Source organism: Vicugna pacos, chromosome 3 (genome assembly GCF_048564905.1).
Source record: "Vicugna pacos chromosome 3, VicPac4, whole genome shotgun sequence".
NCBI lineage: Eukaryota > Metazoa > Chordata > Mammalia > Artiodactyla > Camelidae > Vicugna > Vicugna pacos.
Window position 1 is genome coordinate 77,032,091 of NC_132989.1, and position 16,621 is coordinate 77,048,711.

Here is a 16,621-nt window from a genome sequence, read left to right on the forward strand (position 1 = left end):
CATCCATCCCTCACTCTATAGTACACATTAGATTTTGCTTGGCTCGTATGCTGTACAATCTGGCCTCAAGGAGGGGACATTCTCCTGATTTAATTTCTGTGGCAATAAGAGTTGAAAGAAACCTTAGATATCATTTAGTCTATTCCTTTTCATTTTACAAAATAAGGAATTTGAGAGAAATCCAAGAAATTGGATGATTTAACTAAGGTCACAAGGCTACCTAAGCAGCAACTAAAATCCAGTCTCCAGATTCCCCATCTGCTTATTCCCAAGTAATTGGCTTAACAGCCCTCATCAATGATCCTGGCTGCCAAGTTGGCTTTGGGGAGGGGGTACACAGCAGCTCCACCAACAGGAAAACCCAAAAGAAATCATAAGCCAGTTGAACAAAAACCTAGTTACTCTTATAACACTAAAATGAACTCCCAAGTGTCAGAGGAACATGAAAAATATATCAAGAGTACATAGAGGTTCTTCCATGTTGTCAAGTATTGACTCCTTTAGGAAGATACAGATGTTGAAACAAAGAAATTTTGTGATTAAGTCACTCACGAACCACGCGTTGATGACTGCTACTACTACTGTAGGAGTTGATTAACGGCAATATATATCCTTAAGTAACAAAATAGTTCATATATTTATGGTAGATTGTTAGTGTCTAAAAAAGCAATAATTATATGGCTTTTAACATTTATTTTCTTCCATGCATAAACAAAGAATATGAATAACACATATCAGTGGTTCTCAAAATGTGGTCTGCCATCCTGGGTGGGTGTATGGGGAATAGTTGTTGAGACTATTTCAGTAAGTATGTGAGGCTGAAAGTATTTCGTAATAATACTAAGACATTATTCACCTTTTCACTTGGTTGATGTCTGCACTGATGGTGAAAAGCAATGGTAGATAAAATGGTTGGCACTTTAGAACAAATCAAGGCAGTGGCACCAAACTGTTCTAGCAGTCACTATGTTCTTCACTGCCACTCCCTCAGGCTAAAAATAATGTCAACTTCACTTTAAAATGTCCTTGGTGTGATAGTAAAAATTATTAATTTTATTAAATCTCAACCATTTAATATATATGTGTGGCAAAGTAGCCATAAAGCACGCCTGCTGCATACCTGGGTACAATGGTTGTCCAGGGGCTCTGGCTGTCCGAATAAAAAGCACTTGTGCAACTGACTGAACTTTGAGCTGAAATAGCTGCTTTTTTCACAGAACACCATTGGTACTTGAAAAAAACGAGTGGCAGACAAACTACGGTTACTCAGACTTAAGTACTTGGCAGAGATTCTCTCAAGAAAGCATGCCTGTCACTTCAAGGAAGACTACTGAAAGTATTTGTTACCAATGAAAAAATGCCAGCTTTCAAATGAAAATTAGAATTTTGAAAAATTGTATCTGCCACCATGAGCTTACCAGCTTCCTAATATTTGATGACTTTTGCAATGGGATGATGATATTAAGGAGTATGATTGCTTGATACTGTCTAATGAAATGTGTCAACATTAAGGAAGATCTGTGTAACACAGTGAAGACTATTTTCGAAATGATCAGTGTTTGATATTACAAAATCACTCAAACTGTAAGACAGATCTTTGGATTTTAATGTCACAGTAGGAAAAGTACATTGATAGTTTCATATTTCATGCTGCAATCATCCTTTAAAAAACTACCACTTGTCACACTTTGATGTGATATCAAAGAATACCCATGATGATCTTAAAAGATCTATTAAAATACACCTCTTTTTCCAACTATATATGACAGGTGGGATTTTCTTCATTTTCTTAATCCAAAACTAATCAGTGCAACAGAGTAAATGCAGAAGCAGTTGTAAGAATCCAGCTATCTTCCATTAAGTCACAGATTTGTTTTACAAAAGTGCAAAACAATGCTACTCCAAGGGTGATTCTTATTTAAGAAAACAAAACAAAACCCAGAAAACAAGTGTTGATGAAGATGTAGAAAAACCAGGACTCTTGTGCTTTGTCAATGGAGTGTAAAATGGTACAGCTGCTGTGGAAAACAGTATGGTGGTTCCTCAAAAATTAAACACAGAATTACCATATGATCCAGTAATCCCTTTTCTATGTATATACCACAGAGAATTGAAAGCAGAGACTTAAACAGATATGTGCACATCAATGGTCATAGCAGTATTATTCAAAATAGCCAAAAGATGGAAACAATCCAGTGTCCAAGGATGGATGAGTGGACAAATGAAATGTGGTATGTCCATACAATGAAATACTATTCAATCTTAAAAAGGAAGGAAATTCTGACATATGCTACAACATGGATGAACCTTAAAGACATTATGCTAAGTGAAATAAAACAGTCACAGAAGAACAGATACTGTACGACTCCACTAGCATGAAGTACTTAAAATAGTCAAATTCATAGAGACAGAAAGGATAGTGGTTACCAAGGATTGAGAGAGGGGATAATTAGGAGTTATTGTTTAATGAGTTTGGGATGATAAAAAAAGTTCCAGAGACAGATAGTGGTAATGATTACATAACAATGTGAATGCACTTCATGCCACTGAACTATGCACTTAAAAAAGATTAAAATGGTAAATTTTGTGTATATATTACAATTAAAAAAAACTGAAAAAAAAATCTAAGGAAAAAAAAAACCCATGTCACTCTTCTCAGACATTTTTGGAAACATTTTGGGAAATAGTTATTTTCCATTAAAAATGTTATTTATGCATGTAATGAGTTTATTATTGTTTTTAAAATAAACTAATAAATACTTAAAAAATCTCCCTGGTTTCATTTCTAATATGGTAAATATGGAAATATACAACTCATGTAAACAGAAGCTCTTAAGTCTTCAGTAAGTTTTGAGTGGTAAAGAGGTCCTGAGACTAAAAAGTTTGAGAACTACTGTCTTATTTGAAATTTATTCTCTTTTTATACCTGCGTTATATGAAGACATACATTTCTTCATTTGTTGGTTTAGCTTCATTTGACAGCTATATCACTTGTAGCCTGCAGACTAAAAGGACATCCTGGAACATGGTCAAAATCATCACATTAACTCTTTATGATTTCTATTGTTCCTGCATGCACCAAAACTACAAGGACTGAACAGCAAAAAGCTCCACAGATGACTGGAAGCATACAACAGGAAACTGTTAAAAAGCTTACATGCTGATTGGTATGTTCTAAAGTAGTTTTATAAGGATCTAGCAAGAAACACACATTTTCCTTTTTCTGTTGGATCTTCATTCGGATTTTCAGTTCAAGGCTAAATTTGGGAATCGGGGTGGTAGTGGCATTGTTTCCGAAAACCACTCCATCCAGCGAATCCGTGCTAAGAATTTAATTCTCTCACCATCTTACTCCTGGTCTATTGCAGAGGGGTGTGGTTAGGGAGCTAGGAAGCAATCCAAATCAGCAGCTGAGGCTGCCCCAAACCCTGTGCAAGCAATCATTTCCTCCATTTTGGGCCAAGTCAATTTTCCCCGGCAAGAGGCAGACTGTTTCATGCGGAAGAATTAAATTAAAAGGAAACTAGAAAGCATGGGCAGAAATAAGTAGCAAAACCATAGCGGCTTTATCGTGTGTGGATGTTAAACGATTTGTAAGCCAATGGTATGCATGAGGGGCAAATGAAAATTGTTATTCAAGTCTATAGCTGCTGGCACTTTTAATGACAGATCTGCAGTTCCGGGTGCGGGAGAAAGTCAAATGATTTTCTTATCCCGATCATCTTTCTGCATTCGTGTGGGGCCGGCCTGTGACCAGTCTCGCTGCTTGCGGCTGAGGCAAGTCCCAAACAAAGAGGAATGGATGCCCTCCCAAGGGAGCGGAGGAGGGAAAGGTGGCCCCAAGTTCCCGCGCCAGGTGTCCTTTGGGGTAGACTACGCGGGCCATGGGGAGGGAGGGTTCCAGGAGCGTTGTAGGGTTGCTGCGGTGAAAGGCTGGGCCGGGGCGCCCGGCACTGACCGGGCAGAAGACCCCGCCCTGCCCACGGTCAAGGTTAGCCCGCGCAAGGGAGGTACCTGTGGAGGCCTCGCACAGCCGAAAGGCACTGGGCGATCATGGGAGCGCCGAGAGGCGACGGCGGCGGCGAGCGCGTTGTCCTCGGGTTTGGTGAGGGGGGAGCGGGGCGCCGGGAAGCGGCGTGGCGGCCTAGCGGAGGCGACAGCAGCTGCGGCGGCCGGCTCTGCCCGCGCCCTCCCACGTGCGGCAGCCCCACGCCCGCGCCCACTTCAGCCCCGGTCCCGCCCCCGCCGGAGCCTCGGCCCCGCCCCGCCCGGCGCCCCGCCCCGCGCGGCTTGTACCGCCCCCGGGGGCGGTTCTGGCGAGACCCAGCAGCCGGGAGCAAAGCGCACAGCCGGGTGGGCTGAGGGGCGGCGGCGGCCTGGGAGCCGGGGAAGTTTGGGCCACCGCTGGCAGTGCTGCGAAACGGAGGCAGGCTCAAGCCCGTGGACCAGGGGGCAGGAGGACCGGCTTACGGACGCCCTCGGGACCGCTGCCACCGTCTCGCGTCCTCTTGCCTGGTAAGGGGCTTCCTTCTGGGAAGGGTGCGTCTCCCGCCGCCCCAGACTGGGCCTGCACCACGCAGCCGCAGCAAACCCCGTCAGGGCCAAGGAGAGGCCGGGGTACCGAAGGGAGGGAGAAGGAGGTCGATGTGCTCTAGGGAGAGGAAGAGAGAAAAGCCCGGAGGAGGTTGGACTTCTCCATTTCCCCTTCGCACTCCTTTCCCCCTACCCTTCCATTCTTTTTTCACCCTTCTGCCCTGGGGCCTTATTTAGTACTTGCAGCCCCGTAGCCTATAGGCTGGACTCGCCTTTAAAATAAGCACACCAATAATAAACATCCTAGCGGTGGGTACCACACCCTGGCTTTGAATTAGGGAGCCTGGGGCACAGATGGATGATGCGATTTAGTGGAAATAAGCCATTAATGCCGGCTGGCCCTGCGCCACTGTTTGGATGTGATAGTATTCCATGTGAATGAACACGACCCGGAGCTTCCAGGTTGTCCACGAGAGCATAGCTACTGCAGAGAGCACTGGTCGGTTTGTAGTATCATCCACTTAGGCAATGATTCTCTGACATTGTCTGTTGATTAAATAGAAATGCCATTTTTATTAAAACTGACATTCAGTGGTTGAACAACATTTCATTAATATATTTCCTCTTCACATAATTTTCTCCTTCAAAAGTAGGTGGAATGCAAATTATGCATACATTTAAAAAATCTCATGAAATAGAAGAAGATGCTCAGCGTGGATCAGCTTCTGAGTCAGCAGTATGAAATCTCCCTCAACTTAGTACTAAGGCCTTTGGGGGATTTCTACACTGTATCTATACCCCTGGCCTTATCTGGATCTGTACCATATATATAACGTTAAGACACAGCAAGCTATTCGATGAGAGTCTCAGCTTATGTTGTACATGTTTTGAGAAAAACTTTGCTTTTGCAAGTTTAACATAACCTAATATTACTGGGTATAAATGAACATATGTCATACATTTCCATATGGATACTTCTCTAGAACTCTTTAAAAAGAGGAAGGAGTGAAAGTAATACAGGTTTTTGTTCTTGCTTTTTTTTTTTTTTTTTTTTTTGGTTGGAGAAGGTAATTAGGTTTACTTATTTTATTCTTGGAGGAAGTACTGGGAATTGAATCCAGGACCTCCTGAATGCTAAGCATGCACTCTACCACTTGAGCTGTACCCTCCCCCCTTGCTTTTCACTTTTAATGTAGCTTATGATCCTTGTTATTTATAATCTTCACTGATTCTTTAAAATTACTCAGTTCAGTGTTTTCCTTTTTCTTATTGAGGAATAGTGTTTACGCTTTTAAAATGTCATCCATCAAGCACCTGGTTTATGCAGTTATTCGTTTCTTACGGGAACAAAGTCAGATGGATGCTTATACTTCAGATGAACAAGAAAGTTTGGAAGGTAGGCCCTGTTCTCTGTTCACTTGTGTTATAAGTATAAATAAAGACTAAATTAGTTATAACACTGACTCTGTGATCTGTAATGTCAAAATCAGAATATTTTGTTGATTTTTTTCAAGGAGAGAGACCTAACGATAAGGTTATGATGTTTTTATTCTCTGAGGCTTGTTTTGTTTGTTTCAATTAACAACAAGAGGACTGTTATTTATTTATTGAACAACTGTTATGTGTCAGAACTATGCTATTCAGATTAGATGGAATTTTTTCTCCACAGTGACTGTTAGTACTTAATAGATCCCCACTTAACAGATAAGTAAGTGAAACTAGATAGATTAAGTAACGTAACACAGCTAATATGTGGCAAAGCTGAGATTTAGATCCTGGTTCTTACTCTGAAGGTCTTGTTGTCTCTTTCTGATAGGAAAACATCCAGTTTAGAATCAATATGGAAAAACACTTTAGTCATCATAGAAGCACTATGTAAAAGTCTAATAATTATATCATTATTAAGCTCTGATGACTTACTATTGGGGAAGAGAAGATTTCACTCTTGTTTCATGTGGGCTTTAAATATTCGATTCGATAATCTGTAAAGTTGAGCAGGATTTGGGTGACAGCATCACGTTTCCTTGACACCATTGTTTCTGCTTCATGTTTATGCATTAGAAAATTTAAATTCAGCTGAACCATAACAAGAGAGAATTCTGCAGATGGGCTTGTGGATGTTCGATTAGCCCAGCTTCCTTGTGGCCTAAAGACTTAATTATTACAATGAGACAGTGCATTTGGGAGAATTTAATAAATAACAGTACTATTTGAATTTCCCATCTTGGGGACATGTCTATCAATTTCAACAAGGAGTTCCCTTGTGAATATGCTTTTAGGAAGTGGAGATGAAAATTGGGCATTTGCTCTAAATCTGCTTGCAATCTGGTGAGATGATATCTTTCCAGGTGGCAGTGAGAGGAGCAGGTGACACACAGTTGGAGAACATTGCAATCAGTCCATTTAATCAGTCCTTTTGTCCTCCTTGATGGTTAGACTGTGTGAAGACAAAGGTGATTGGTTATCTAAAGAAACTGTGTATGGTTGCTCGGTAGCAAACAGATCAATGAAATCATTTAATAAAAGATGTTTCCTTTGTAATTAAAGGCATAAAATACTTTCAAGGGCCAGAAAGAAAAATGAGAGTTTTTAAAAAACCAAGATGTTATGTCCTATTTTTAGGATGGTATTCAGCCAAAAATGTGTGCCTTCAGCTGTGTGTTATATATGGCAGTCAGAAATGGTGCCAGTTGTTTTTGACCGACCCCTATTTTTGACTCTGTGAGTCTAATTTAATTGAATATGAAATCATGTGAAAATGTCTGCCCACCTTCTAGACATTTAAAAAAGTCCTGGGAGAGGAGCCTGAGTTTTAATACCAGCTTTGCCACTATGGTGAAGCTGGTATATTATCAGCTTTGAGCCTTATCATCAGACTATGTCTGTCCTAACTGTTGTCATCTACTGACATCTGCTTCATGTTTTGACTGCTGTGGCTCCTGTTCACTGTCTCTCTAGCACTACTCCTATTGTAATTGTTGGCAATTGCAGTACACTCATACATGATTCTTCCCGTTCTCTCAGCACTCAGTTCCTTAACTTTCTCTCCTCTAGTAATCTCAACCATTTACTTGCTTTGTCATACCCTGGACCAGTGGTTCTCAGTGAGGGGCAATTTTGCAATATCTGGACATATTTTTGACTGTTACGATTGGAGGGCTGGTATTACTAACATCTAGTTGTTAGAGGCCGTGGATACTGCTGACGATACTACAATGCACAAGTTGGCCCCCAACAACAACAAATGGTCTACTACAATATGCCAGTAGTTGCTGTGATTGAGAAACTCTTCCCTAGATCTTGTCACTATCCTCCATAATCTCTGTCTTAAACATTTCACTTCCTGACCACTACTGCCTGCCTGTCCAGCCCACTTCCTCTAGAATCCCTACCCCAACAATTCTTTGACCCTACCAATACCTCCGAGCTGTTGATCCCTTACCATTTCACACCCCTCTTCCTACCCAGCTTAAATTCCATGGTTGATCATTAAAATCATGACCTTGTTTATCTCTCCCTTTCTTGCAGAACCCAACCTTGTTTAAATCTAGCTCTCCACCTACTCTGTACCCATATCCACATGATTATGTATAGATGAAGCAAAGCACACCACTTTGCTAACTAGCCCTAGTTTGAATTTATGACCATGAGCCTCAGGTGGACCTTTAATGCTACCCTCTGTTCCAAGTTCATAGTTTTGCTTTCCTAGATGACCACTTTAACAGTTTCTTTTGTCTTCTAAAAACCCCAAACGTCCTCCCTTGTACTCACTTTTAGTTGATGACCTTGCTTCTTCACCAGAAAAACTGAATTAATAAGAAAACAACTTCCACAGACTCCCCCTGCCCCATCTGCCCACTCACCAGCATCTATGCTCACATATTCTGCCTGCCTGCCTAGCTATTACCATGTACTATGGACTAAATATTTGTGTCCTCCCAAAATTCATATGTTGAAACCTATTGCTCAGTGTGATGGTATTAGGAGGTGAGGTCCTCACGATTGGGATTAGTCCCCTTGTAAAAGAGACCCCAGAGAGCTCCCTTTTTTGTACTGGGTGAGGACACATCAAGAAGGTGTCATCTGTGAACCAGAAAGCAGATCCTCACCAGCCATCAAATCTGCCAGCACCTTGATCTTGAACTTCCCAGCCTCCAGAACTATGAGAAATAAATTTCTATTGTTTATAAGCCACCCAGTCTATGGTATTCTGTCATAGCAGCCCAGACTGACTAAGACACCGTAGATAATATACATTGTCCTTTCTAAATGGTACCCTCTGCTAGCAGACTGGATCCCACCCTGTCTCACCTACTCCAGGCTCTCACTCTAATTATTTACCTTCCTTGTCTTACATCAGTAATTTTTCAACTTCTGCTAGCTCATTTCCATCAGAATATAAACTTTCCATTATTGCTCCCTTCTTAAAACCATCAAAAACAGCCATTGATTACTCTTGGCACACTACCACCCCTTCTCCTCCCCAGACATTGCCTACCTTTTTGATCTCCCTTTTGATGGGAAACTCTTTGAAAGAGTTTATACTTGCTTCTGCACTCTCTCTCCTTCTATTCATTCTTAAACCCACTCCAGATAGGCCTTTACCTCCATCTCTCCACTATACTGTTCTCATCAAGGTCATCAGTGATTTCTGTGTTATGTAGTTCAATGGCCCGTTTTCAGTCTTCATTTCGCTTACTAGTTGCCATTGATAAAGTTGACGATCAGTCCCTCATCCCCATCCACCTGTATACTTTATTCACTTGGCTTCCAGGATACTTCATACTCTCTTGGATTTCTTCTTATCTCATTGTTTTCACCTTCTCCGTCTCCTTTGCCGATCCCTCTTCTTTTCCCTGACCTGGAGTACCTAGCATCTAGTGCTTGATCTTCTTTTCATTATCTACACTCACTTTTTTGGTGATATAGTTCAGCTTCTTGGCATTAAATATTTTCTGTTTATATGCTGTTATCTGTCAAGTGTGTACCCTCAGCCCTTTCTTCTGAACTCCAGACTCCTATATCCAACTGCTTACTAGCTACCACCACCTGTATATGTAACAAGCATCTCAAGTTGAACATTTCCAAAACTGGACTCCTGATCCTCCCAGCAAAATCTGTCCTATTCCATGACTTCCCTAACTCAGTTGATGACTTTCCTAACTCCATCTTTTCAGGTGCTCAGGCCAAAAGTTTTGTTACCATTCTGGACTCGTCTCTTCTTAGACTCTGCATCTAATTGTTTAGTCAGTCCTGTTGGCTGTACCTTCAAAATATATCTTGGCTCTTACCCACCTCCACTGAGCTCACCCCTGGATAGAATTAAGTATTTCTCATCTGTTTTACTGTGATAGCCTCTGATTGGTCTCTCTGCTTTGATATTTGCTGCTTCATTGAGTATTCTCAACACAGCTACTGGTGACCTTTTAAAACAGAGTATGTCAGATTCCATCATTTTTCCACCCAAAATCTTGCACAGACTCTTCATGTTACTACATTGTTTAAGGAATCTGTATAATTTGGACTTCTGTGATGTGTTGTTTACAGACTCCTCTTTCTCATTTGGCTTTAGTCAGATTAGCTTCCTCACTCTAAATGCACCAAAAACTCTTTCCTAAGGGCTTTTGCTGTTTTCTCTACCCCCATCTCCTTCCAGTACCTGCCAAACCTCTTTTCTGAATGAGGATCCATTAAATCTGCAGCCTGCTTCCCTGCTCTGCTCCCCACACTCTCATCCTCTTTGCACTGTTCTCTGCTCTTTGCCTTTTGTAGTTTACTGGCTACAGTCTACCTCTCCATCCCCCACTAGAATGGCAGCCCCAAGAAGTCAGGGATCTTTTCTGTTTTATTCACTGGTATACACAAAGCATCTAGAAAAGTGCCTGACACACGGTAGGTGCTAAGTAAATATTTGTGGAATTGAATTGATGAGTCGAGTCAAGTGATCTTGAGCATCTCACTTAGTTGGTCTGTATCTTTATTTCTAAGTCTATCAGGTGGAGCTCTCTGCCCCCCTCCTGCTAATAGATTTGTCAAGAGAATCAAAATCAGTGATAGCAGGTATATAGTATATGGGAGCTTTGGTATAAAGTGCTATGCAGATGGGATATGGTGGTATTGACTAGAATTCTTCACTTGTCTTTCTCTTCATTGGTACCAAACAAACTATTATTGTCTGGTGTTAAAGTGGAACAGAATTGTATACAGAATTTCCTTAGATTTTTATGACTTATTCCTGAGTAGAACCTCTGAAAGGAGGATCACATGTAATAATCCCCATTTCGTAAGTGAGAATCTTGAGGTAAAAGCAAGATAAATTATAATACCGAGGTTATTTGTTTTTTTTTCTCTCGATTAATAATGATAATGAGATAGTCCTGAGTTCCAAGGCTGTGGTGGTTTTTTCAGTAAACCATATGTCTCTCTAAATATGTGTTAATGTTGAACACTAAACAGTTTGGCAGCAAGTTCACTTACCAAAACAATGGTGTTTACTTAATGAGGAATCTAAAATAGTCAAATGCATAGAAGCAGAGAGTAGAATGGTTGTTGATACAGGCGAGGGTAGGAGGAAATGGGAGATAATGGTCAAAGGGTTCAAAGTTTCAGTAATGTAAAATAAATAAGTTCTAGAGCCCTACTATACAGCGTAGTGTGCTATAGCTAACTGGATTGTATACTTAAACTCTGATAATGGGGTAGATTTTACGTCAGGTATTCTTAACACACACACACCCACACACACACACACAGCATTAGAGGGGACAAGAGGAAGTGTTGGGAGCTGATGGGTATGTCTGTGTCCATGGCCTTGATGGTAGTGACGGTTTCATGGGTGTGTGTGTATCTGCAAGCTCATCGAGTTGTGTCCATTAAATATGTACAGATTCTTTCATGTCATCATACTTCAGTAAAGTGGTTTAAAAACAATTGTGTTTAAAACAAAACAAAACAAAAAGCAGTTACCTCCTTTAGTGATACTTGATTGTGTCTAGAATGTGCCAGATCTGTGTTTTCAGGTTAGTGGCAGCAGAGATAAAGGAGCTGGACTGGATTACTCTGACAAAATAGCACGCAAAAATCCCCCCGAGTCCCCCCAAGGACTTTTCACCTGTCAGTGTGTAGCTCTGAAGTTTCATACTCTGGTTCTGGTTAAAGATTTGGTGGGGTTCCATCCATCTTTAACAAGGGTATTAATTAATAATTTTATTAATTAATTAATAAAAAATTAATCTTTCCCACAGATTTTATCACTTTTATTTCCTCAGAAATTAAACCGTTACTTCCACTGTAAACAAAGAAGTAGGATGTACTGAGCATCTACTATTTGTCAGATTCTATTAAAGTCAAAGATGAAAAAGAAGTCAGTCTTATCCTCAAGGAGACAGTCTAATATGAGAGACAGACATTTAAGTGCATATAATATAATGTGTATGATATGTACAAAAATAGAAACATGAAATGACGGATCTGATCAGGGAGGAAAGATGCTGATACAGAATAAATAGATACGTATACATACATACATACATACACACATACATACATACATACATACATTAATTGTTTTTAATCAATTGTCTTCATGGCCACAAGAAAATAGGATGAGAGCCTATTTTCTTGTGGCCCAGTGTTTTTAGTGTAAGTACAAGAACACCTGCTTGGTGTAGGGATAGAAAGGGAGAGAATGAAGGATGGGTAAACAGTGGATTATTTTCTATCGAAAAGACACTTTTGACTTTTGGTAGTTGCTAACTTAGTTGCTTATTCAGTGTCTTTTCTAAGGAACATTTTTCTGTGAATAGTGAAAGTAATAATATTTCTTTTTATTTTCTCAGAACAACAGTGAATGCATAATATATCTTTTAAAAGTCATACACAAATGTACCTGAATCTGTAAGTAACAGATAGACAAATACCCTATGATCTCTCTTATATGTAGACTCTAAAAAATAAATACATAAGTAATCATAAAACCAAGCTCATAGATACAAACAACAGATTGGTGGTTGCCAGAAGCAGGGGGTGAGAGATGGGAGAAATGGGTAAACTGTTTTTGGTTTTGTTTTAAGTAAACCGAATTTTTTAAAAAAGTCATATACAAATGTAAGTGAATCTATTCCACACTGTCTGGAAGTACACTGGATATTTTGGCTACATTCTCATCTTGTTGAGCCAGGAGAGAATTCCTTTTCAAAGGAGAGCATTCCCAGGATAAGAATCTACCTCTCTTTCCCTCACTGAATACTTGCAGAAAGGATGGGATGTGCTTTATTCACTGCTCCTGCCCTAGTTTAGGCTCCTTGTCTGTTTAGGTCATTGAAGTAGGAATCCACTTGGTTTTTTGCTTCCATTTTCTTCTTCAGCTTCCCTCTGTAATCCATTCTCAACATTCTTAACGAGACTTGTAGATCTAAAGACAAATCCAGTTATGTTCTTCTTCATGAAAATCTTTAATGGCCCTCCATTGGCCCAGAGCATGAAGTCCACATCCTTTAAAAATCATATTCAAGGTGCCTTATCATCCAGTGAGGCACGTCTTTCTACCTGGTTTGTACCCAAGCCATACTGGTTATCTTGTCCTACACCAAACGTAGATGAGGCATGTGTCACCACCTAACATGCCATGGATTTTACTTACTGTGTTTGTCTGTGTCCTATGAAGTGTAAGTTTTATCATGTGGATCCTGATTTTTGTGTTAGGTTAACTGTTGTATCTCTACCACCTTAGAACAGCATCTTGTACACAGTAGGTACTTGATAAATTTGCATGCATGAAGGAATTTTTAAAAGCCAACCTATTGTCACATAATTAAGTACACCAGGATTAATATTTAGTGCTTCCTGTGTGCCAAGATTGTTTCTCTTACTATTCTTAATCAGGTTGAGAATTCTACTTCCCACCTTAGAAAAAGATAATTGTAAAAATTTTAATTCAAGACGTTAGGACATTGGTGGTTAATCAGATATTGGTAATGGGGAATGTGGTGTTAATGAGTTCCTTTAACAAGAATATGATGTAATCCATAAATTGAGAAGTTGTATTTTAGGTAACGTTTTTCTTTAAGTGAGGAATAAGAAACCAAGCTCTCTTCCCTCAATAGCTGGTCTATAAACAGAAATCTCTGCAGCTGAACCGTTTAGTTTTCCTTATGTTCTGTGATCATAAATGCTGAATTACCACAGATTGCACAGTACAGAGTTCTACCAGGAAAAAAAAAAGGTTGTTTCTTTTTTAGGTTGCTAATGTTTTTTTCACTATTAAAATTTATTTCAAGTTGCGATCCAGTGCTTGGAGACAGTTTTTAAAATCAGCTCAGAAGATACACATCTAGCAGTTTCACAGCCTTTGACAGAAATGTTCACAAATTCCTTCTGTAAGGTAAGCTGTCATTGTTCTCTCATTTATCATCTGATTATCTAAGTAAAACTGCAGTATTATGTTGGATTGTTAGTATTTGAGGGACCAGGCCTATAAGTAACTAACTTCTTCTTGGGTATAAGATAGTTTGCCCACATGGATATTATTTGGAACCTAAAATATAACTTCTAATATGCTTTAAATTTTCATATTAGTAACTCTTCTCATCCTTTCACCCTCTTATATTTAGTATGTCTTAGTTGACTTTTTAAGTCCTTTATATTATCTGGGTGTTTTTAGGTTTCTTAGATCTGAATTAATATTCCCCTAAAACATGACATAGAAAACAGAAGTTTAAATGTTTAGGAGAAAACCATATAGAAAAAGATTCATCAGGATTTGAGTCATCAGTTAGAAACAGATTTTATCAAGTTTGGCCACTGATGGGGATCTTTAAAACATGGAAAGGTTCAGGGTCAATGTGCAAAATCAAGACTGAAACCCAAGTGTTCTGATCCCTGTTGCTGACCACTGCCTACATGATCTCTGGTTTCTGGCCTTTTCAGGAAATATGGACTGTAAGACTGAAAAATTTTAAGGCTAGTGAGTTTAGGGCCTCAGGGGGACCTCCCATGTGGGTTTTCATTACATTTCGGTGCCACGTGAACTTCTTTGATTATTCTAGCTCTGTATTCATGCTTCAGTACAGAATGAGGAGCTCAGGAGAGGAGCTGCAACAGGCAGGGTGTCCTTCAGCCTGGCAGGGACATTGCCGAGAGTGCTGCCATGACTGTTTCTAGAACTCGTTGGGAAGAGGTTCTTAGAGTTGCAACGGAGATGGTAATTTGGCAGTAAACTGCTTGCTCCCTCTTTTCATACTGGGAAAAAAGATAATGCAGTTGTACGTGAACTCATCGAATAGACAGATGAAATGTATGTTTGCGACAAGATGTAAGGAGACAGTGGCATGTCTCTATGTTCCTTATCAGGGAATCCCTTTTTCTTCTCTTTGGTTTCTGTGGTTATTTCATTGTCCCAGCTTGTGGCCTCCTTAGGGAGTCCTATTTCAGGGGACTCATGGTCTGGCTATGGCCAAAGCCGACCTTCTTTACTCCTTGATGCCCGAGACACCTGTGCTTGGGACAGCACTTGGATTTGCTCACTATGTCTCCTGTCACCACTGACCTAGTACTGCAGAGAGTGTCACTTTTTTTTTCCTCCCCACAAAGCTCAGATTGACTTATTGACTGTTATACTCAGTTTGAATAGAGCTCCTTTATTTTTCGGTTATTTCTCTCTGATTGTATTTAATTGTATCTAAAATATAGTTTCTTAAGACTGGCTCCGTAGTATATCTACCTAGTTGTATTTGTGGTGTCAATCCTTCAATAGTCCTTAACAGCTATGGCTTCGTGACATATGTTTGTTAGCAGATTATGGCGGAGAAAGTCTAAAACTTGGTTGAAGCAGTATCACAACTGTTACAACTAAAGAAGTTATTGACTTACCAGTTGTATTGGGCTGTTATATTGGGCAGTTTATTTCTGGGATACTGTTTTTTCTGCCCCCGCCCCCCCAATTAAGTTTATTTGCTAAATGGATTCCTTCCTTTTATATAAAGTGGCAAACACTTCTCCTCACGTCATGGGCTGCTCAAAAAGGTGTTCAGTGAGTATGAGAATTAAATTTCAAAGTTGTAAAACTGTGGCAATTTCATTAAAATAATCCAGAAGGATGTAGAAGACAGAATGAATTATAATTCATTTTTCAATATGCCATTTTTCTGACCTCCAAAAGTCACTTTTTTCATGCATAAGCTGTCTAGGCTTGTTAAAAGATTTGAAATAGATGGAACCCTGGAAGCGAGTACTGCAGGGCAGTAATGTGTCTTTGAACTACACTTACATCCTGAGTGACAACACAGTCACTTTTAAGTAGTGACCTCTGCTTATTAAGGTTCTCATTTTTATTCTATACCGTTTAGTCTAATACTTTATGGTTGATAAAGACTTTTTTAAAGTAAGAACAACTCTATACTTTATCAGTGAGCTTGTACTTGTGAATGTTTATGTGTAACTAGCACAGTGTATTTCCAGCGTTAGCGCTATCAAGTTTATTGAAATTTTACTCAAGACAAAGATAATGGTGGATCTATTTTAAATATGGTACATAGGTATATTGGTTACAAACCATGCTTTCTTGAAAATTATAAACATTCATGAACTTTAAAGTCAAGTTTAAGAACAATGCCATTTTAAAAAGAATCTTTCAAATTGGAAAAATACATTGTGTTCTCAGTGCCACTCAAGACATTTCTAAATTTTTATTTAGCTTTCCTAGATACCTTTAGTTTGAACCTTATTATTGCAAAACAGGTTTGAGGATGATAGTAGGTGCTAAGAACAGGAGTGTTATACATTTTTTTTTGTCTTATGGGGAAATAAATATATGTCCATCATTTTAAATAATTTGGACAATATGGAATGAGAGAAAGAAGAGACTGAAAATCCTACTTCCAAATATTTCTACTGTTAACCTTTTTTGTATACGTTTCCCATCTTTGATTTTCAGCCTGTGTGCATGTGTATGTATGTGTGCACATATTTACATAATAGGATCATATTATAAATGCTTTTTTTGGTACCTGTGAATTTGACTTAGTAGACTATCTCTTAGGATATTAACACTATGTTTGGAAATGATCACTAATATAAACAATCCCTTGAA

General features: G+C 39.5%; 2 protein-coding genes across 9 annotated transcripts in view; one reads left to right on the forward strand and one right to left on the reverse strand.

The window, feature by feature from the left end:
* The window catches only part of NLN (neurolysin), a 102,404-nt gene extending 98,165 nt beyond the window's left edge, over nt 1-4,239 (reverse strand). For all 4 annotated transcript variants that reach the window (XR_012071424.1, XM_072958579.1, XM_031675522.2 and 1 more), the window contains exon 1: nt 4,015-4,239. Coding sequence is in view for 2 of the 4 variants with exons in the window: in XM_072958579.1 (XP_072814680.1) it covers nt 4,015-4,055 (41 nt within the window). In the remaining 2 variants the exon portion in view is untranslated. The remainder of the gene's footprint in view (nt 1-4,014) is intronic.
* Nucleotides 4,240-4,327: 88 nt separating this feature from the next.
* Nucleotides 4,328-16,621, forward strand: part of SGTB (small glutamine rich tetratricopeptide repeat co-chaperone beta) — a 42,793-nt gene continuing 30,499 nt past the window's right edge. For 2 of the 5 annotated variants that reach the window (XM_072958591.1, XM_072958590.1), the window contains exons 1-3: nt 4,329-4,515; nt 5,808-5,929; nt 13,812-13,915. In XM_072958591.1, the coding sequence (XP_072814692.1) occupies nt 5,830-5,929; nt 13,812-13,915 (204 nt within the window). In that variant the 5' untranslated portion in view covers nt 4,329-4,515; nt 5,808-5,829. Of the gene's footprint in view, nt 4,516-5,785; nt 5,930-13,811; nt 13,916-16,621 lie in introns of all 5 variants that reach the window. The other 3 variants (XM_031675547.2, XM_031675551.2, XM_015245087.3) reach the window with 3 other exon arrangements.